Raw genomic sequence first — 23,054 nt, forward strand, 5'->3', positions numbered from 1 at the left:
ATTTTTTAAAAACAATAGATCGTCCCATTGGGACTGTCTAGTCCCATTTTTTAAAAACAATAGATCGTCCGCGTATGCAGCTATTTTGTACTCTCTATTGATTATCTGAAAACCCTGCACTGTGGGGTTATTTTGTACTGATCTAATAAAGGGTTCCAGCGTAAGAATAAACAGTAGGGGCGATAGGGGACAGCCCTGTCTAGTCCCATTTTTTATATGTACCTTTTCTGAGAAAATGCCATTTATTTTTAGTTCTGCTGTCGGGTCTTGGTAAAGAGTAGAAATCCAATTCAGCATGTTTGGGCCCAGGCCTACCCTTCCACAAACCGCCATCATGAAGTCCCATGCCACGCGATCGAAGGCCTTCTCCGCATCTGTCGAGAGGAGAAAGCCCTCGATCTTCCGTTGCCTAGCTGCATGTGTTAGCAAGAGTGCCTTGGTTACGTTATCCCTGGCCTCTCTGTTTGGCAACAAACCCACTTGTTCCAAACCAATTAGTTTTGTAAGCAACAGTCCCATCCTGATTGCTAATATCTTTGCGAACAATTTGACATCCAGGTTCAGCAAAGAGATGGGACGGTAGCTAGCACAATCCTCGGGATCTTTACCATCTTTCGGTATAACCGTGATATGAGCTGAAAGAAAACCCGGTGTAACACTTCTTGGCCTGGATAAGGAGTTCAAAGCCTCTCTTAAAGGTTCGGTTAAGATATCTATAAAAGATTTGTAATAGATGGCTGAGTACCCGTCAGGACCTGGGCTTTTACCTGTTTTGAGCAATTTGATGGCCTGTTTAATTTCAGCTGATGTGATTGGGGTTTCTAGAAATTCTATATCAACCTTAGACAAAGCTGGGAGCCCACTTTTAGTTATATAGTCTTGTATGATTTGTGCTCTGTCCCCTGTCATCTGTTGATGTTTATGTTGTGGTGGCAAGTTATAGAGCTTCGTGTAGAAAGCATGGAACTGTTTAGCTATCGCCTCTGAAGATACCTCTAGCTGTCCTTCCTTAGTTCTGATCCCAGCGATCCTATTAATCACGTTGTGTTCTCTCAGAGCCCTTGCCAGGAATCTACCAGCTTTATCGCCTGCCTCATAATAAAGTCGTCTCTTAAAGAAAAGCATCCGTTTGGCTTTGATATTAAGTAAGAGCTGTAGTTCTTTCCTGGCCTCAAGAAGGCTCCTGGCTGAGGCCTCCGAGAGAGATTGTTTATGTAATAGTTCCAGTGAGTCAATTTGGTTGAGTAGTTTCTTTACCTGAGCATCTCTTTCTTTTTTACGCCTGGAGCCCATTTCTATCAGTACTCCCCTCATGGTACATTGGTGTGCTTCCCACATTATTAAGGGATCTATCCCAGGTGTATTATTATGTTTGAAAAATTCAGTGAGGTTACTAGTAAGGACTGGTAGGAGTGTCTGGTCCGTCAGCAGAGACGGATTTAACCTCCATGTCGGTTGTTGTCTGGTTGTATTCTGTAGGTCCAGGGACAATGAGATGGGGGCGTGATCCGAGATTGTTTGGGAACCTATTCGGGCACCAGAGATTCTCGAAAGGTCCCTTTGGGAGACGTAGATGCAATCTAATCGGGCATATCTGTTGTGTGGGACTGAAAAGTGTGTATAGTCTCTACCGTCTGGGTTGAGGAAGCGCCAGGAGTCCACCAACTGCAGTTGTTTTAGAAGTGATTTGATTTTTTTCAAAATTTTATAGGTGATACATGTCCTACCATTGGAAGTGTCCAACAGAGGGCTTAGGGGGACGTTAAAGTCTCCTCCTAGTATTAGGCAGCCTCTGGCAAACTCCTGTAGCCCCCCACTATTTGTTGGCAGAAAGTCAAGTGTGTCTTGTTCGGAAAGTACACGTTGGCCAGGGTTACTGGTATATCATTGTACAGGCCCTTCAGGAACACATATCGTCCGTCAGGGTCACAAACTTGTTCAGTCAGTTTAAAGGGTGTGTCTCTGCCCACCAATATCGTGACCCCTTTTGACTTAGAATCAGCTGTGGCGTGAAAAGCCCTCGGGAACTGCGGACTCGTTATTTTGGGAATGTTGTTTGTTTTAAAATGGGTTTCTTGTAGAAACACAAACTGAGGCTTACCTTTTTTGAGTTCCCTAAGGAGGGTGGAGTGTCGTTCGGGGATGTTCAAACCTCTGATATTGTGTGAGATCACAAGGGGTCGGACCCCCAATGATGAGTAGACCATATTGGTGGTGGAAGAGGAGACGGCTGAAGTTCGGAGCTGTGAAGACAAAACTGTTATTTAAAGGTTAGCGACTGATAGTCCAATCTAAGATTGGGCTCCTCTAGTTATCCAAGTGGGTACCTTCTGAAAACTAAACAGTTAGGAGTCTTAGTAAGAGGAGAGGGATACAGGAAAGGAAAAAGAAAGAATGAGAGAATACTTTTAGCGGGAGGGTATTACAATGGTGTGTCACTCTCCAGAAGCAACTACGACGCCCCCAAAGGAGAGGATCCACCAAACGTAATGCGAATATCTTCCCTTTCTCCCAGAGGAGTCAGGAATGTTTGTGGAGTCGCTAGGAGGCGACCACAGCTAGAGGCAGTCTAATCTCCAATTAATTGGAAACCTGTAAAAACTAAATCAGAGCTACCTCAACGGGGCACACACGTTGGTTCAATTAAATAAACTTAATGGTAGTATATTGTTTACACCCGACCTAGGTGTGTCATGGATAAACTCGGGCTCGTGTGTGAAAAAATTAACTCTATAGATCACATAGGTATAACTGTAATAAATGTGATAATAAACCGTTATCTTAAATAGTAAGCATTAATTGTCACCCATAGGAGTACCCCCTTATTAAGTGTCAGACCATAACCAAGCTTAACAGTCTGGATCAACACCAAGCAACCCAGAGGCAGAACAACACAAAAAAAAAAAAAAAAGGGATGAGAAGACCCCCCCTCCACCACAATATATTATCTCCTGGGGATCCCAAAAGGAGTTTGTGAGATCGTGGGGGGGTTCATGTGTGTAACAGTGAGCCACGTCCAGGGCATATCTACTTTCACAACCAGTGTTATTGCCATCCCATCAATCGAACAGATAGTGCGTCTGGCAGGTCTTCTCAGTGTCTTGTGAAAGTTCCAGTTTCCTGTACACATAAGCTGTATGATGAACCGAGTGCTGGTTTTAGGTTGTTGTCAGATCCGCCGATCCGCCTGGCGTCCTCCAGAACGTTCATCTCTCCTGGGGTAAGTGGCCTATGAGTGTAGGCACATGTGGTGGGCATACCTGTGTGACGAAGGATATATTGCAAGCAAAGCATGGGACAATGTTAAAGCATCAGTGGGATGGATCATCTATTCACATTCCTGGGCTCTGGAGGGACCAGCCAATCTTCTCGGGGTATCAGCATAGGTATTGTTGTCCCTATTTTGTTTGTGTTTCTTCAGCTGTCTTTTGTCTGGGGAAGAGAGCGGGGAAGAGGGAGGACTCCTGGTCAGTGGTGGTTGCAGAAATTCCGTGTACCAATCTGGCAATTCCAATGGTCCCAGGTCTAGTGACTCGCAGAATTCCGGGAGGTCAGCCGGTGTGCGTAGTATAAATTGATGTCCATTATATGTGACCGTGAGGGCGAAGGGGAATCTCCAAGCATACCTCAAGTCCTTTGCTCTTAGCTTCTCCAGTAGAGGGCGCAGTGCACGTCTATTTCTCAGTGTGATCTGTGATAGATCTTGAAATAACATAATCGTGGCGCCATTAAAGATAATTTGATCATTTCTTCTCGCTTTACGCAGGATCTCCTCTTTGGTGGCAAAACTCTGTAAACAGCAGATTATGTCTCTAGGCGGTGCGGTATCCGATCCTCTAGGCCTGAGAGCTCTATGGGCTCTCACAAATTCAATCTCTGTGTCTTCCTGTCTCTCAAGCAGGCTATTGAAGACTCTCCGGAGAGCTGGGGTGATCTGATCCTGATCCACCGATTCCGGGATCCCCCGGACCCTGATGTTGCATCTCCTCCCCCTGTTATCAAGGTCTTCAATGTGTCTATTCATATTAATAAAGTGCTGCATGTGGCTGGATGTCACTATCTCCAGATTGTGTATTGCCTTGTCCCTGTGTCTGCCTGCACTTTCGGCCGCCACCATTTTTTCATTTATCACCATCATGCTCGTTTTCAAGTCTGTTATGGCAGCTGAAAACGTGGCCTTAATGTCCGCTGCAAACACTGACATGTCTGCGAATGTGAGCGGGTGGTCCGGTCTGGACTTACCCCTGCCTGTGTCCTCAGTAGCTGACATGGAGTCCTCGCTCTCTCCTTCCTCCTGAGGCATCGGCGCCATCTTGCTTCTCGTGATCCCGCTACAGGCCGCCGCGTTGTGTCTGAAAATATCAGCTATGTTGGCGTTAGCTGAAGCCGAATTACGGCGTGTCCTGGATGGGGGGGTCCAGTGGAGCTTTCTGCCCGGCATCTGTATGTTTTAGGTCGGGTGTTAGGCTGAGAACCTCCGCGTGTGCCTCAGAGCTCTCTCAATGAGCTGCCATCTCAGCTGCGTGCCAAGCCACGCCCCCACCAGCTGGTTTCTATACACGTTCAACACCAATGCTATGTAATCTTGCCGTAATTGTTTGGTCATACTGTTACACAAAAGATACCTGTCACACGTTGAATAAATGGATGTATAGTCAACTCTCTGCTGCAGGTTAGATGAATGAAGAGAAAGCAGTGGGTGTTTGTTGAAGAGAAGTTTGTTAGTGAAAAATTGACAGGCCTTCCTGATATGAAAACCCCACATGTATGCTTATTAACACATGTACTATGTTCTGCTACTCTGTTAGGATTAAATGGCACACAGGGTTATCACCGATGCAGAGGGAGAGGCTCCAGGATGGCTACTCTGAGTGGAGAAAACTGGTTTTACAGCTTTCTCTAGGATTAGTAATTGAATTGGATTAGAATGGATCCTGGAGTACAGAGACTTCGAAGAGTCTTGAGAGGGGTGAAATCTGTAACCCTGTGTTTGTCATAGCGGAGACCAGCAGCCTGCTTATGCAGGTATGCACAATTATTTTAATAAAGGGCCTGGTGGTGATTCAGGGCTCCACCTGGTAGACAGGCACTCCCCCGCCCAGAGATCAGAGTGTTGGGTCAGTGCAGAAGGGAGCTGCAAGAGAGGCTGACACAGAGTCTGAATTTTGTGATACAATCTGGAGGACCAGATAGAGGCCGAAATATAAGACCAGAGTAGCAGCACTGCAAAAGTAAGTTAGGAGGCTGAATTAAGCATGCTGAACAGGGTACTCTTATTTGTGTTAGAACTGTACTTTCTTTTTAAATGAAAGAGGGCCAAAAGTCCTGAAAGGTACATTCCTGGCTGGTCTGCACTTGACAGAAACACTACACTTGAGTGAAAACCCTATAATATCACAAATGATTGTATTTCAACCCAAGAACAAGAACTTATTATATTGCAACTTACCAGTCCTTAGATGTTGTGGCTGCATTAGTTTTCTTTTTTCGCACCTATTTTCTCTCATTTTTACCTGGTGTTCCTGACAGCAACAATTCCAGTCCTAAGGTGACAACACACACTCACTGTACTATATCTATAAAGTAGCAGAGCTGTCATATTAGGACTGGAATTGTTCTGGAACTACTGAATATTTCCCCTTTCACCTGTTCTCTCTAACACATGAGGGGAGCTATAGTACTAACATACTTCCTGATAACATTGTTTGAGAAAACACTTGCAGAGTACACAGGACACAGGATATCACTAGATGTTGGGAGTATGATCGGGTAACTTTTTGCACTATCAATAGTATATTTAAAGTGATACTAAAGTCTTGTTTTTTTGTTTAAAAATAACAAACATGTTATACTTACTTGCTCTGTTGCAGCGGTTTTGCACAGAGCAGCCCCCGATCCTCCTCTTCTCGGGTCCCTCGCTGGCTTTCCTGGCCCCTCCCTCCTGCTGAGTGCCCCCACAGCAAAAACATTGCTATGGGGGACCCGAGCGGAACCGCTGCTCTTTGTGTCCATTCAGACACGGAGCCACGACTCAGCCCCCCCCTCTCCTCATTGGCTCATTGAGTTTGATTGATAGCAGTGGGAGCCAATGGCACCCGATGTGTGTTTCAGCCAATCAGGAGGGAGAGTCCTGGACAGCCAAACACATCTCGTGTAACATGACTGGATCTGGACAGGGCTCAGGCAAGTATTAGGGGAGCTGAGGGGGGCTGCTGCACACAGAAGTTTTTTTTATCTTAATGCATAAAATGCATTAAGATAAAAAAAAACCTTCTGCCTTTACAACCACTTTAACAGACCAAAAGGGGGCAAATGACAGAAGTATGTTGTTAGGGTTTACATATAATTTAAGGGTTTTATAAGAGAGAGGTTGTAATTTACACCATTTTTGGTAACCTGCTGTCACTTCTACCCCAACGTGGGTGGTCAGACATTATAGCTGGCTACTGTGTGCTTCACCTAGAGCAGCCCCCTTTCCCTGCCTGCAAGCAAGCCTACCGGTACTTGGTTGCCCCCAGGACTTATACATAATGCTATAGTGCCTGGCCACCACACCAGAGCAGAAGCTAACTGAGCAAAGCCAGGAAAAACTTGCAGTTAGCAGACAGGTAGCATGGTTCTATGACAGTCCAGGCAAAAGGCAGGCTGAGTTCAAGGAATAGTCCAATAATCCAGTCCGAAGTCATACACAGGGAAATCCAAACTAGCAAAGCAGGGCAGACAGACAGGGAGCTCAATCAGGAACAACACAGGTATCATTCACTATCACAAGCAAGGAACTGAATGTTTGGCTTGCTTATAACAGGTGACTGACCACATCAATCACCTTGTAGGTGGACACAGACAAGGAGAATGCAATAGCCACAACCCGGATGCTGGAATGAGGAGCAGGAGCACTTAAGTGATCCTGACACCTGCAGTGATTCTTATTTTAATATTGTGTGCCTGCACCTCGTGTATATATAAACATACATAAATATCAAAAGCATACGTAGCACCCCCCTGGGTCTACTGAAGGCAGGGTGTAACCTCCAGAGTCAGGGGGCGAGCTAGCATTTACCCCAGGGCTGAGTCCATGGCTATAATGGGGAGTTTTGAACAGAAATTTGGCACCAGTCACTTTTGATCTTTTCAAAGTTTTAATGTGGAACTTGAAAGAAGGTAGTAGGAGAGAGGGTATGGGGTCTCAGATACCGTTAGCAGACCACTTACAGACTCCTTGGATCCAGCAAAAATACAGCTTCACAGTACCAGAACCTTTAAGCTGACCCGGTGATACTGCAAACACATTTTCAGATGTAGAACAAGATTCAGCTTCACAGTGTCAGAACCTTTAAGCCGGGAGCACTGTGTAAGCACGTTTTAGATGTAAAGAAAACGAAAGTTTGGAACTTTATATGAGGTCATGACGAACCTACCTTTCAGATGTGGGTGCGTCCTCCTGAGAGACCAGCCTTCATCCTGGCTCTTTCCAGCAAGGGTCCTCCCCTGGGTCTTCTCAATTTGGTTTGGCTACTTCCACGCTGGGCAAGACAGTCTAAGGACCAGCTCAGGATTAGTAGGCCCCAGACAGGCATTCTGGGTCTACACGCAGAGCTCACTTCAGCAGCACCTCCTCAGGCCAGAGGGGCCGAGGGAAGAGAGCGAGCACATGGCCCCGTCCAAATATAAATCCTCTCCCAGAATGCACCAGTGGTCAAGAACCTCCGACTGGGCTGGCAGGAAGAAGAATAAATGATCATAACTCAACCTAGTTGTACTACCTCATACTGGCCTGCGGTACCAGTTACACCTACTGGCGACAGTGAGAATTGCACAACCTAATTGAGATTAGGGAAAGACCAGATAAAATGTACAATCAATCTGAGCTATTACAAAGAAAGGAGGAACAGCGCAATCTTATACTGTCTCAACCAAACTTATTACACCCACTAATAAACCTAATAATAAAAACTGGTATATAAACTGTGCAGTGTAAAAACAATATTATATAGACATAATAAATGTGTCTAAAAATGAAACGCTTACATGCAAAAAATTATTGGGAAACAATGGAACACGGTTTATATACCAGTTTTTATTATTAGGCTTATTAGTGGATGTAATAGGTTTAGTTGAGACAGTATGAGATTGCGCTGCTCCTCTATTTGTAATAACATTATCAGTGTATCACTGACAAGTTAGCAGCAGCATTCTTACCCAAACTCCTCAATTCATTTTACTTCTTTCCATCAATATCTCTGGTGCTTAGGAGCGGACTGACCATTCGGGCACTGCCCGAGGGCCCCATGCCACTAAGGGGCCCGATCAGGGTTGCCAGCCTCAATAAAACTAGGGACAGTATGTAAAAATCTGTGTTTTTTTTAAATCCCAAGATTATAGCTGCCCCGCCTCTCCAGTACCTTTTCAGTGTGTGTATGTGTATTCTGTGTGTGTATACTGTGTGTGTATATTGTGTGAGTGTGTGTGTGTATACTGTGTGGCCCCATATTCTATTGCCTGGGGGCCCCATAATCTCCTATTGCCCGGCAGTGGCGTCTCCAGCTTTCATATTTAGGGGGGGCACACGGGGGGACAGGGACAAAAGTAGGGGGCAACTATAAAATGAAATTTTATATATATATATGTATATATATATATATATATATATATATATATATATATATATATATATATATTTCTCCTGGGGCCCTTTACTACCATCCCACAACAGCCCTTTCACATGTTCTGCAGTGAGCTCCCTTCCTACTGTATTGGGCCCCCTCTCCAGGGTGGCAGAAAACAAGAGATATATGTCACCAGCATACAAAGAAAATATAAGGGTCCAAAGCAATGGGAGAACTATCAGGGTTGCAAAGGTTGTCCTGCCACCGGGCCCTGGTGTTCTGCCACTGTGGGGTTTCCCAGCCTCCTCTTGCTGTCCTACCCCTGTTATTGACAGCGCTGGTCTGGCATCTCTTGGAATTTACAGGCTGGTTCTCCTGTCCTAAGGACGGGAGAAATCAGTCTGTTTTTTCAGTAACTGAGAATCCTGGTGGAGTCCTTCCTGCAACCCGCTCTTTTCCCTGCCAATGAGGATGCAGGGGAAGGAGCAGATGGGGCGGCCGTGGTTGTGTGAGCACTCGCATTATGCAGTGTCAGTGAGCAGAGGGAGGGGGGAGGAATCACCCGCAGGAGCTCACTGGGGATGCTCTCCCTCTTAGACATTGCCTTTTTGTATGACCCCATTGTTGCCCAGGGGCCCCATAATCTTCTCCTATTGCCCGGGGGCCGGCCCCATAATCTCCTATTGCCCAGAGGCCCCATGAGTTGTCGGTCCGCCCCTGCTAGCGCTGTATTTTTTATTTTCTTTCCAATCAATCTGAGCTGTTTACAGCTCAGCCAAAAGCTAAATTTACATAATAGCCCCAGTTTAGGACCAGGGGGCTACACATATTTTGAGGCAAACCAACAAATATAATTTGTCTTTTTTTTCCGTAGGTGTTACTGAAGTAAAAGAAAAATGCACATTTGGAATGAAGTTAGAATATCCTAGTGGATATGTCATGAAGGATGTATGGTATCCAAAGACATGCAGTATGCTGAAGTATGACAATCTGGAAGAACTGGACACATGCTTGAAATGGAAGTTCATCTATCTGTTTGGTGATTCAACTCTAAGACAGTGGATACTGTATTTTAAGGATCACATCAAAAGTACGTTTGAAACAATATAAAAGAGTGTGATATTTCCTTGGTGAAACTGTAAATCCAGGATGCGTTGTCAGGACAGCCAGGTCCCAGTTTCTACTGACAACTTCATTGATAAAAAAAATGTGTAACGACTTTTGTTACAGTGTATTTAATTTTTTTTTAATTTTGGATAGAGTGAAGAGGGATGTCAGGTTTTTATTGCTGTCCGTGGCTTTCTCATGAAGATTCACCCTGTCTGTTTGTAAAGTTTTAGGCAGGTGTGAAGAAATGCTGTAAAGTAAAAATGCTTTCAAAAAGATATATTTTCTGTTGCTTTTTCCCTTTCCTTTCTTCCCTTTTTTTTTCTTCTCCTCTTTCCCCATTGATGATGCTTTGACAGCTTAACATTGAATATAGGTCATCTTGTATGAGGATGGTCATTTCTATTATACTTCTGTGCTTTGTATATGCTGGACACTTCACATTTGCTTCATGAGGTTTATTCCCACATGGTATAACAAGTATAGGCGCAAAACAAGTCAGACATCATACATTCTGATACAAATCTGCTAAAAGAAAAAAAAAAAGGAAAGTAATGATAAAAATAGAGTCTGGTCAGTCCATAAAAATATCGGCTAAAAGAGTCTATTTAGGAATTGTGAAAATGGAAAAAAAGCATCCAAAAAATGCAAACAGGGCTGCCATCATGATAGGGTAGAAACCAATTCCTCAATTCCAGCAACAAAACACAAGTAGAGATGCGCCTCTGAGTGCAGAATTTTAGAAATAACGCTTTTAATAATAGATGTAGATCAACTCACATTTTGTAGGAATAAACAGGTATGGTATTAATAATACAGTGACGCATTCCTCGAGTCCTAAGCAGTGTGGATTCCTTGCTGACAACTGTGAGATCTTCCGGCAGAAGGAGGACGCTGGCTCCGCAGAGCGTCCTCAGAGCGAGGCGTGGAACGCACAGGACAGCTTGCTGCGGACGGATGACGTCATCAAAGCTGGTCGCATTTCGAGAGCGTGCACCCTTGGCGATGTAAGCAAGTTGCGCTCCTTTGTCATCAGATTCAAATAGAAATACCATGACTAGACTTTATAGAGGGCTGACATGAGAACGCGGGCAGGGTCATGTAACAAGCAAGATAAAAGGGGCGTGTATATAAAACAAACAACACAATATGAAGCTAAAAACTAAACGATTATAAAAAAAACAGGGTAATTAAACAATCAATCATATAAGCAGTTCTGGACGAAGGTCATATGTAATATAATGTTACCATTGGAATGGAAATAAATAAATAAATAAATAAACACATGGCAGAGGTGACGTGAAAAAAATAAATAAAAAATAAACACATGGCTGAGGTGACATGAAAAAAATTAAATACATAAACACATGGCAGAGGTGGCGTGAAAAAAAAACAAAAAACATCATGTTTAAGAACAATGAGACTAGGTGTAGTAAATACTATTAAAAACAACCAATAGAAGCTAGAGATAATGCCAAAAAGTAAAAAACGAATACAAAGGAATATAGTAAGTTATATTATATTTTTATAAAATGGTAGAAATTTCAATTCCTTCGTTAATTCCGCCAGGCGAGAGAACGTCTAAATTATAGATCCAGAACGTTTCTCTCGCATGAACAGACATTGGAGCATCCAATTGCAGGATCCATTATTGAAACCATTCATTCCAGAGAGACCGAGAGTCACATACCATAGGGCACCTAATCTGAAAACAAAAATAGCTCCTAGTACAATTAAATCTAGATGCAACCCCTCTGAAAAGCCTGTTCTCATCCCACTGGTTGGGATGTTCCAGTGCCGTAAGCCCCTATGCAAAACGTGCAAATGCGTTCAGCATGGTCAAAAGTCCTTTACCACAAAAGGGAAAACATATGAATTGAAGGACTTTTACAATTGCTCTTCAGATTTTGTTGTTTATGGGCTCAGCTGTCCATGCGGCCTAGTTTACACAGCCCTCAGGGTTAGATTCGGAGAACATAGGAGAGCGATTGAAGGTGGTACCGACCCGCATAGTGGGAAAACATTTTGATGTTTTCCATTTTTTTGAAGTTACAATGAAAGGTAGTGATAAACTGTGTAGTATAATTGTCTGGTTCACGGGACACTTTAGGAGGTTTTCCTTTTAGATAGTATTGGAAGGCTTGATCAACGTGAGCTTAAGGATAGCCTTATCTTTAAACTTCTTTTTCAGTAACAAACTCTGATCAACATAGTCGCTCTCTCTCGTACAGTTCTGTCGCTATTGACAGAACTGACCCTTCGGAATATTGTTGATCCACTTAGGAAAATGACAACTGTTGTAATGAAGGTAAGAATTACCTGCAGTAGGTTTTATATAGTTTTTTGAGACTATGGTGGAGGTGACCTCATCGTGACCTAATTCAAGAAACGGTAGCGTATTGGGATTGGTGACAAACGTGAAAGACAGCCCGTATTGATTCTTATTACAGTATTCCACAAAAAGGTCAATCGCATCAACAGAACCATCCCAGATTATGACTATATCGTCGATGTAGCGACTGAAAAAAAACAATATTTTGTGCAAAGGGGTTAATTTGGAAAACATATAGATTCTCCCAAAAACCCATAGATAGGTTTGCATAAAAGGGAGCAAAATTAGCTAGGAAATGTTCCAAAGCCAATAGTCCCGAAAGAGTGAGGAATGGATGTATATAATGAATTGACATCAAGTGAGAGGAAAACATAGTTTGGCTCCCACTTGTATGCAGAAAGGAGTTCAAGTAAGTGGGTTCCGTCCTTAATATAAGATTGCAACTGATATGTCCACAAACCAACATCTTTGTTGTATAACATTTTTTTTGGTCACGTTAGAAATAGTCTTTTTTTGGTTCAACAGGCATGTTTCCAAACAGAACATACACAACTCAGGAACTTATAAAGTTCAACTTTGACAAAGTGAAGGCAATATCAGACATTCAATATCAGACATTAGTATGTCCAAACTGTGTTGATATTGCCTTCATCAGATGGGGTGATGTCACCCCTGTAAAAGCCAAATTTTGAAGATGCACACAAATTGGGATTCAAAATGGGGATTTCCCTCCTGATCCCATGCCTAATTTCAACATGTGCTAGCTCCCATCATGGGGGATCAATGGACGTATTTTGGGAGTGCAACCCCTTCCTCTCACCTACTTCAGTTGTGAGGAAGGGGTTGCACCCACAAAACGTGTACATTGAAATAATAAAGAAATCAGTTTGTGAGAATATGAGCAGCAAAACAACTTCATTCTTCTAGCATTATAAAGAAGAGAATGCGCTGCATTAATATATTTAAAAAATTTCAGCGTGACGAATGTGCTATCTCCATTACGAACGCTAGTTTTATCAGACCGAGTGCTTCCGTCTCGTAATTTATTCTGAGCATGCATGGCACTTTGTACAATCGGAATTTACGAGAACGGATTTTGTTGTCGGAAAAATCCTACCGTGTGTACGGGGCATAACACTCCTTAAACTATGCTGATGGTATTTTTGACTTCTGTTTCTATATGCAAACACTTGTCATCAATGTCTCTTATATATGCTACTCAGATGTTCTTCACACCTGTGCTGTGGATACTCACTTGATTTTGCACTTTAATAATATCCACAGATTTGTTCTAATGACTTGCAAGTTTGGTGCTGCATTTCTGCAAATTAAGTTGGACATTTGGTCAGGCTCAATGGTGTCCTCAATGATGAGAAATACAGGCAGATATTATCCATCATGCTGTACCATCAGGGAGGCATGTGATTGACCCCAAATGTATTCTGCAGTAGGACAAGGACCCCAAACATACAGCCAATGTCATTAAGAACTATCTTCAGCATAAAGACGAACAAGGAATCCTGTAAATGATGGTTCCTCCCACAGAGCCCTGATCTCAAAATCATCAAGTCTATCTGTATTTGAGACAGCCTATATCCACAGAAAATCTGTGGTTAGTTCTCCAAGATGTTTGGAACATCCTACCTGCCGACTTCCTTCAAAAACTGCATGCAAGTGTATTTAGAAGAATTGATGGCGTTTTGAAGGCAAAGGATGCTCACATCATATCAGTGGCGGTGCATCCATTAGGGGCGCTTGGGCGCCGCCCCTTCTCTCCAGCCACCTCCTCTGTGCACTATGGATAGATTCATGCATTGCATGAATCTATCCACGGCTGTTGTAGCCACCCCCTATTCAGGCATCCGGCCCCTTTTCCAGCACCTGAATTACAACAGCGAGGGGGTGTTTTTGAAGCCCCTGATTACAGCCATAGGCTCTAATAGGCTTAAAAAAAGGTGCACTACGAGCGCATACCATTACGCTGGCAGTGCACCCAGGTGTGTTAGCAAAGCAAATTAATATTTGCTTTGCTAACACAGAACTGCCTCTCAGCCAATCAGGAGGCACCTGATTGGCTGAAGGCAGAGGCGATCCCATTGGCACCAAGGAATACAGGAAGAAGACATGCACGGAGGAGTTGGAGGACACAGCATCCATCACTGGGTTAACCATCCCACAGTTCGCCGCCTGACACGCCACCATGATAGGGTAGACAGCGGGTTAGCGGGCGGGCACACTGGCTGCATATTATGGGCACAAAGGCTGCAATTGATGGAGCAAAGTTGGCTGCATTTGCGGGGCACAGTGGCTGCATACTATGGGCACAGAGGCTACAACTAATGGGGCACGGTTGTATAGTATACTAGCACATTATGCTATAATTTTGCAGGGGAGAGGATTTATTTTTTTATTTTTTATTGCAGTGGTTTACTACTAGGGATGAGCCCGATGTTTGAGTCGAAAGTGAGTTCGACTCGAACATCGGTTGTTCGTCTGTTCACCGAATAGCGAACAATAGTAGCCCCCAAAGCACCTTGTCCCCATGTTGAGGGCATGTGGCCTGGTACGATTCAGGAGGGGGGGCACTCTCTCTTCCCCCCCTTTTCCTGCGCCTGCCAGCTTGCGTGCTCGGAGAAGGGTCTGGTATGGATTTTTGGGGGGACCCCACACCATTTTTTTTTTTAATTTTGGCGCGGGGTACCCCCTTAAAATCCATACCAGACCTGAAGGGTCTGGTATGGATTTTGAGGGGGACCCCTACGCCATTAAAAAAAAAAAAATTGGCGCAGGGTTCCCTTTAATATCCAAACGTCTCTTCCATTTAAGGATTATGGAGGCCACTGTGCTCTTAGGAACCTTAAGTGCAGCAGAATTTTTTTTTTTAACCTTGGCCAGATCTGTGCCTTGCCACAGTTCTGTCTCTGAGCTCATCAGGCAGTTCCTTTGACCTCATGATTCTCATTTGCTCTGAAATGCACTGTGAGCTGTAAGGTCTTATATAGACAGGTGTGTGGCTTTCCTAATCAAGTCCAATCAGTATAATCAAACACAGCTGGACTCAAATGAAGGTGTAGAACCATCTCAAGGATGATCAGAAGAAATGGACAGCACCTGAGTTAAATATGAGTGTCACAGCAAAGGGTCTGAATACTTAGGACCATGTGATATTTCAGTTTTTCTTTTTTAATAAATCTGCAAAAATGTCAACGATTCTGTTTTTTTTTCTGTCAATATCGGGTGCTGTGTGTGCATTACTGAGGAAAAAAATGAACTTAAATGATTTTAGCAAATAGCTGCAATATAACATATGCCCCGTACACACGGTCAGATTTTCCGACGGAAAATGTGCGATCGGAGCATGTTGTCGGACATTCCGATCGTGTGTGGGCTCCATCGGATATTTTCCATCGGATTTTCCGACACACAAAGTTTGAGCGCAGGCTATAAAATTTTTCGACAACAAAATCCGATCGCGTCAATTCCGACCGTGTGTGGCCAGTTCTGACGCACAAAGTGCCACACATGCTCAGAAGAAATTCTGAGACGGAACAGCTCTGTCTGGTAAATTGAGCATTCGGAATGGATACAGCACTTTCGTCACGCTGCAATGTTTTAAATAGTTTAATACAGCGCACTCTGTTCATCTTTATAATGTGAGAAGAATGAAGTAGTTTTGCTGCTCATATTCACACAGACTTCTTACAAACGTATTTCTTTATTCTTTTTTGGGATTCCCTCAATATATTTTGATTTGTCACATCTGACCACATTTCTTTTTGGTTGTTTTTAAATTAATTTTTTTTTTTTCAAGGCTGTTTTTGTCTTTTTTTTGGGTTTGTATTTTTTTCAAGGCTGTGTTTTTTTTGTTTTTTTTTGTGTTTTACTCCATAATATTTTTGTGTGTGTTTTGTGTGTCAAGTTACCACAACACCATTATTATCTTGTATTATTTAATCTCAAGGAGATTGTTTGGTGTTGGTGTCCCTTGTTAATTTCACATTGTATTTTTGAAATGTATCTGCCTCCTCACAAACAAACTGTCCTTTTTGAAGGAAAACACACATAGGCGAGTATAATTGAAACAAAAATTCCTTTATTAAAGGCTCAGAACCAAACAAAGAGGGAGGCAACGCTGGAGAAATATCATAAATTGGCGAAGCCTTTGACCCCCAGGGCAGACATCAATTCTTTTCCAGCAAAATTGGTGGCCTGAGGAGTCCATATGTAAGGGAGTGCAGTCTGGTCCAGAAGTCCCAGAGATCCGGAAAGCAGCAGATGACATGTATGTTCCCAGGCTGTGGTCATACAAGAGGCTGCATATTTTGCCAGAGCAGACTGAACCCAGGGCCATCACTCTCTGGTCTTCCTTCCATGCTTCTTTCCCGGCTGTGGCTCTGGTGTTGGAGATGTGGCAGGAGGAGGAGTAGGACCTGGAGGAGGAGGAGGAGGAGGAGTAGGACCTGGAGGAGGAGGAGGAGGGTGAGGTCACAAATGTGGGTAGCACATGTTATTTGGCCCCTCAACCCCTTATTGAGAGCTTCCAAAATTAGGAACTCACATAGGAGTCATTGGCCCTCCTCCATCTGCTTCATTTTGCAGGCACTTATGCCAGCAAAGTCCTCCTCCACAGTGTGGGGGGTTCTCAGGGCCTCTGTAACCTTCCAAAATAGGCCTATGGCAGCCTCCTCCAGGTTACTGCTCTTCCTGGCACTTTTTCTTTGAAGGTGGAGGGGAGGGACCTGGGTATTGGGCAGCCTGCTTGGCCTGGCCACCTCCTGGCTGAGACTTCCCTGTGTATGAAAAAGGGACATGGTTTTAGTGTTTGCTTCATCAATCACAATCAGAAATTAGTACTCCAAACTAACATCTAATTAACATCATTGATTGGACAACCATAAATATTTAGAGGAATGCTATACCTGGCTCAAGCTGGGCTCCTCCACATGTTGCTGCCTGGAAGGCCTAGGTTGGGCATCAGAAGCCTCAGCTGGGGGGGAAGGAAGCGTGGAAGGAAGAGTGGAGAGTGCTGGCCTGGGTTCAGTCTGGCCTTCCAGAAATTGCAGCCTGTCATAGTACCACAGCCTGGGGACATAAATGTCATCTGCAGCTCCTGATCTCTGGGAATCCTGGACCTTCTTGCGCTCCCTTAGATAAGTGCTCCTCAGGCCACCAATTAGGATCTTCAAATAGGTGATGTCTGCCGTGGGGATCACCGTCTTCACAAATTCCAACAAATTATCCAGCGCTGCCTTCCTCTTTGTTTGGTTCTTATATTCAGGGTGGTTTGTCTGCCACAGACAAGGCAGCTCCCTGAACATATCTATGAAGATTGGCATAAAGTCCTTATCTTTCAAGATATCCATTTTCACTGCAAGACACAACACAAGACAAACCCTAATGTCAGCCTAAAGTCTTCTAAACTTGTGCAAATACAGGCCTCCATCTAGAAGCAGTATAGGCCCAAAGTTAAATCTTGCCTTCGCTATCACGATCGGCGCCTCCGTTACTCCTTCCTCTGCTCACAGATCGTAGTACTACGCACGCGTGTTACGCTTTATAGACACTGCGCATGCGTGAAACTCCGCCTGCCCCTGACGTTCTTTCTAGTCTATTCCCCACCCCTTCTCGTTCAGCGCAGTGGGGAAGAACACATGGCGGAGTCAGAGCAGGTGTCTGATAATTACACCAACGAGGAGGAGGAGGAAAGCCCGGAGCCTGAAACGTCCCGATCCAGAAGGAGACGATTTAAGGCATCAAATATGTCCTTTGGGGAGATGTTGGAGATGGTCGACATAATGAAGAGGGCTGACTATGACGGGAAGTATGGACCTTACCCCAACCCCAATGTCCGAAAGGCCAAGATCATGGCGAAAGTGGTCAAGAGTCTGCACCGGAATTTCGGGGTGCGACGATCGAAAGATCAGCTCATGAAGCGGTGGTCGGACCTCAAATTAAGGGAGCACGAGCAGTACAGAAAGATCCGGAGAGTGCTGCAAAAAAGTAAGTAGTTGTGCTGTGTTCCTATTCTTTTTATGTTTATTACGTTCGTGGTGCTCCATGTGCTTTTCTTAACTGTTGTCCAGTTTAAAATGGCAACTTTCATGTTCATGGGCATATTCGTTCATATCAAACATTGTTAGTTCGGCCTAGAAAACACCATGGTTTTGGCCATATGCATTTGGCCACATTTTTAGGGCCTACTTGTCTGAAACTAATTTGCTTGTGTAGATGTGTTTGTAACTAGAATGAAATGCAAACTAGATTCTGTGTAAGGAGAGGACACTCAGCAGCAGTTTTCACATCTGGACGCTGGAGCACTAGTGTGGAACACAAGAACACCCTTTTTATGAGGAGGTCCCACACAGGTGCTCCAGTGTATACTATAGGGGTGTCTCCATCTGTGAAGCTTGGACAAAACAGGTAAATATTCAAGCTTGACAAAGGACAAGAAAAATGCTACATCTTGGAACTCTGGCCACACAAAAAATTGTACTCCATTTACAAACAATGTTTCATATTTATAGTTCTGCCATCAAATATCTGTGTGCTAAGTATACCTTTTTTATTTACATAGAGGAGAAAAGACTCGGAGGACACCCCTCATCCGAGGAGACCAGAGACCCCCCACCTCTGGAAGAAGGGGAAATCCACCCAAGACAAACAGAGCAGGAGGAGGAAGACGTGGTGGAAATTGGCACCACAACAGGTGAGTGTCTGCGACCACAGGCTCAGGTAAGAGATGGATGCCGGCATATTTATAATACATGTTTTTTTTTTCTATCTTTTTTTAGGTGATCGTGATGTTGTGGATCCAGATCCTTTCACCTCGGAAAGTGCACAGATCCTGATCGGGGAGATCATGGGGTGTAATAGGGACTTGGAAAACATCAAGAAAAACATCAATGATGTTCTTCAAAAAAATAAGAACATCATTGATGTTTTGGGGAGAGTTTAAAACCCCTCCAAATCCCTTTGATTTTTGTTGTGCTACAATTTTTTAACATTTTAAGTAAAATTGTAGAAAAGCCAAATTTTGAAGATGCACACAGTGTGTCAACATGCTATCTGCCATCACGGGAGATCAATGGACGCGTTTTGGGGGTGCAACCCCTTCCTCAATAATAAAGTAGCTGTGAGGAAGGGGTTGAATGCCCAAAACACGTCCCTTGATCCCCCGTGATGGCAGGTAGCACATGTTGACATTCGGAAATTTGTGTGCATCTTCAAAATTTGGCTTTTCCGGGGGTAACTTCACCCCATCTGAACACAATATCAAACACAGTTTGTAAATACTCATGTCTGATATTGCCTTCAAGTTCTACCAAATGTGAACTTTGTAAGTTCAAGATTTGTGTCTTTCTTGTTGGTTTTAAACATGCCTGTTTTATCTTAAATGGACATTTCTACTTTTTCTAATGTGACCCCAAAAATTGTTATACAACAAACATGTTGGTTTGTTTTAAAAACCTTTTTTAAATGCACATGTGATTGTGCAGGTATTAAAAAGATTGTTAATCAAGAATGTGTAGATTATTGTCTCAACGCTCCCAAACTTTTGTTGTGCTCTAATTGATGTTTTTTGTGACAATGAGGTTATTTCCTAAGGACAAATCCACTTTGCACTACAAGTGCAGTTTCAACTGCACTTGTAGTGCAAAGTGTCTTTGCCTTTAGTAAATAACACCCAACAGTGCTTTGTAAGGTTACCCAATCACGCCATTTTCAGGACTCACCACATTTCTGTCAGAGTCAGCTAAAACAAACACAAGCAGTAAATGTCACCAAAGATTTGCTTATTTTTGTTTTTTTTTATTTGAAAAAGGTTTTACACATTGTCTGGCATATTGATAGCCCCCCTACCTGCAAAGAATTCACGGTATCTTAGCCGGACATCACGGGCACTCAGGGGGGGAAAGCCAGGACGGCCACTTTCAAGCGCCGTCAGGGTTGGTTCATTTTGAATTCCGGCCTCAGGCCCAACTGAGCCAGCATAGTTGGCAGAATGTTGCTGTAAAAAGTTGTGTAGAACACAGCACGCCAGGATAATGTGATTCAGTTTGTACTCTGCCATATGTATGGGTGTAAGAAATAGGCGGAACCGGCTGGCCATGATTCCAAACGTGTTCTCCACCACTCTCCTGGCTCTGACCAGCTGGTAATTAAAAACCCTCTGGTACGGGGTAAGGGTCCTCATCGGGAATGACCGCATAAGATGGTTCCCCAGTGCAAAAGCTTCATCCGCAACGAAGACGAATGGGAGTCCTTCCACATTGTCTTCTGGAGGTGGCAAGTCCAAGCTACCATTCTGGAGACGCCTGTAGAACTCAGTCTGGGCGATGACTCCACCATCGGACATCCGGCCATTCTTCCCCACGTCCACATACAGAAATTCATAAGTAGCCGACACCACCGCCAACATCGCAATACTATTGAACCCCTAATAATTATAATAGTACGACCCCGAGTTGGGTGGTGGGATGATGTGGACTAGGGATGAGCCGAACACCTCCCAGTTTGGTTCGCACCAGAACCTGCGAACGGACCGAAAGTTCGCACGAACGTTAGAACCCCATTGACGTCTATGGGACTCGAACGTTCGAAATCAAAAGTGCTCATTTTAAAGGCTAATTTGCATGGTATTGTCCTAAAAAGGGTTTGGGGACCCGGGTCCTACCCCAGGGGACATGTATCAATGCAAAAAAAAACTTTTAAAAACGGCCGTTTTTTCGGGAGCAGTGATTTTAATGATGCTTAAAGTAAAAAAAAAAAAAGTGAAATATTCCTTTAAATATCGTACCTGAGGGGTGTCTATAGTATGCCTGTAAAGTGACGCGTGTTTCCCGTGTTTAGAACAGTCCCTGCACCAAATGTAATTTTTAAAGGAAAAAATCTCATTTAAAACTGCTTGCGGGTTTAATGTAATGTCGGGTCCTGGCAATATGGATGAAAATCAGTGAGACAAACGGCATGGGTACCCCCCAGTCCATTACCAGGCCCTTTGGGTCTTGTATGGATATTAAGGGGAACCCCGCACCCAAATTAAAATAAGGAAAGGTGTGGGGCCACCAGGCCCTATATACTCTGAACAGCAGTATACAGGCTGTAGGTTTGTTGTTAAGTAGAATCTCTTTGTAATTTTGAACGGGTACATTTTTAACGTGTTTAGCTCCAGCCAAAAAATCTTTTTTAAGCTTTTTGGAAAACATAGGGAAGGGTTATCACCCCTGTGACATTTGTTTTGCTGTCTTTCCTCCTCTTCAGAAGATTTCACCTCACTTTTTGTCCCAATGGATTGGAAAGCATCAGTGGAAAGGAGAAATGTTTTTCCCATATTAACTCTTATAGAGAGGAGAGAATTTCCCTTCCTAGGGGTAGATTTATTCTCACTTCCTGTTGTCTCCTTCCGTTTGCAAGTAGGAGTTGTTTGTAAGTTAGTTGTTTGAAAGTAGGGTCCTGCCCTATATACTCAGCAGAAATTTGGGCCTTAGGTGTTGCTGTGGCCACAACACTGTAAGCCCTCACAGGGCTCTGCTGTGAAATATTAGATCAAGAATTGTAATTACATGCCCCTGTTGAACAGGAGCTGAAAAATTAGGCCTTAGGCACTGGTGCTGGTGCCACAACAATGCAACCCCTCACAGACACTCTAGTTGGAATGCAGGAACGAGCCCTGCTGCAAAGTATTGCATCAAAAATTGTAATTACACGCCCCTGTTAAACAAGGGCTGAAAAATTGGGCCTTAGGCACTGGTGCTGGTGCCACAACACTGCAACCCCTCACAGACACTCTAGTTGGAATGCAGGAATGAGCCCTGCTGCAAAGTATTACATCAAAAATCGTAATTACACGCCCCTGTTAAACAGGGGCTGAAAAATTGTGCCTTAGGCACTGGTGGTGGCACCCAGAACCAAAAATGTTCTTACAAGCTATCAGCGTGATGATTGAGGAGGAAGAGGATAATTACTCAGGGATAGTCACTCAGCATCAGCATAGGCAGTCTTTGAAGGGATCTGAGATTTCAAAAAAAATTATTCGGTTACATCAGCATCAGGTGCTTGGTAGCTGGTGGTGATCCAAGACTCATTCATTTTTATGAAGGTCAGTCGATCGACCGAGTCAGTGGACAGACGCACCCTGTGATCGGTTACCACGCCTCCAGCAGCACTGAATGTGCGTTCCGAAAGAACGCTGGATGCAGGACAGGCCAGTAGCTCAATTGCATACTGTGCAAGCTCTGGCCAGTGATCCATCCTCAAGACCCAGTAACCCAGAAGATTTTCGGTGGGAAAGGTGTCCAAGTCTGATCTTGCCCCTAGGTATTCCTGCACCATGTAAAACAGACGCTGGCGATGGTTGCTGGAACCGATCATACCTTGGGGCTGCGGACCAAAAAATTGTCTGAACGCATCGGTCAGACGGCCACCTTCTCCACCGCTCCTTCTTTGACTGACCGAAGCCTCAGCAACACGTTGTCCAGAAACAGGAGTTTGTAACCTCCCAGTCTCTGGGAACGCGTTGCACAGACCTTTCTGCAAGGCCTCCCGAAGATGTTTCATCCTCTGCTCCCTCTGCGATGGCAAGATAAGGTCCGCAACCTTACCCTTGTAACGTGGATCAAGGAGGGTTGCCAGCCAGTATTGGTCCTTCTCCTTGATACCACGAATACGAGGATCCTTACGCAGGCTTTGCAGGATCAGGGAGGCCATGCAGCGTAGGTTTGCTGAGGCATTCGGTCCAGAGTCCTCTGGGTCACTAAGGACGACATGGTCCGCAGCCACCTCCTCCTAGCCACGTACAAGTCCATGTGTTTCTTGGGACTGATCCCTTAAAGACTGCTGCTGATGCTGAGTGCCAGGCTCCACCTCCATACTGACACAATCTTCCTCCTCCTCCTCCTCCTCTTCCTCCTCGTCCTCTTCCTGTGTGATCGGCGGGCACGCAGGAACACTGTCTGGATAAAGGGGGCCTTGAGAGCTAAGGAAGTCCTCCTCTTCCTGCCTCTGTTCTG

At 44.2% G+C, this 23,054-nt stretch overlaps 1 protein-coding gene across 2 annotated transcripts in view; it reads left to right on the forward strand.

The window, feature by feature from the left end:
• The window catches only part of LOC141145226 (NXPE family member 1-like), a 146,633-nt gene that overhangs the window by 47,312 nt on the left and 76,267 nt on the right, over positions 1-23,054 (forward strand). For both annotated transcript variants that reach the window (XM_073631728.1, XM_073631727.1), the window contains exon 5: positions 9,481-9,696. In XM_073631728.1, the coding sequence (XP_073487829.1) occupies positions 9,481-9,696 (216 nt within the window). The remainder of the gene's footprint in view (positions 1-9,480; positions 9,697-23,054) is intronic.

Source organism: Aquarana catesbeiana, linkage group LG05, assembly GCF_042186555.1.
Source record: "Aquarana catesbeiana isolate 2022-GZ linkage group LG05, ASM4218655v1, whole genome shotgun sequence".
Taxonomy (NCBI): domain Eukaryota; kingdom Metazoa; phylum Chordata; class Amphibia; order Anura; family Ranidae; genus Aquarana; species Aquarana catesbeiana.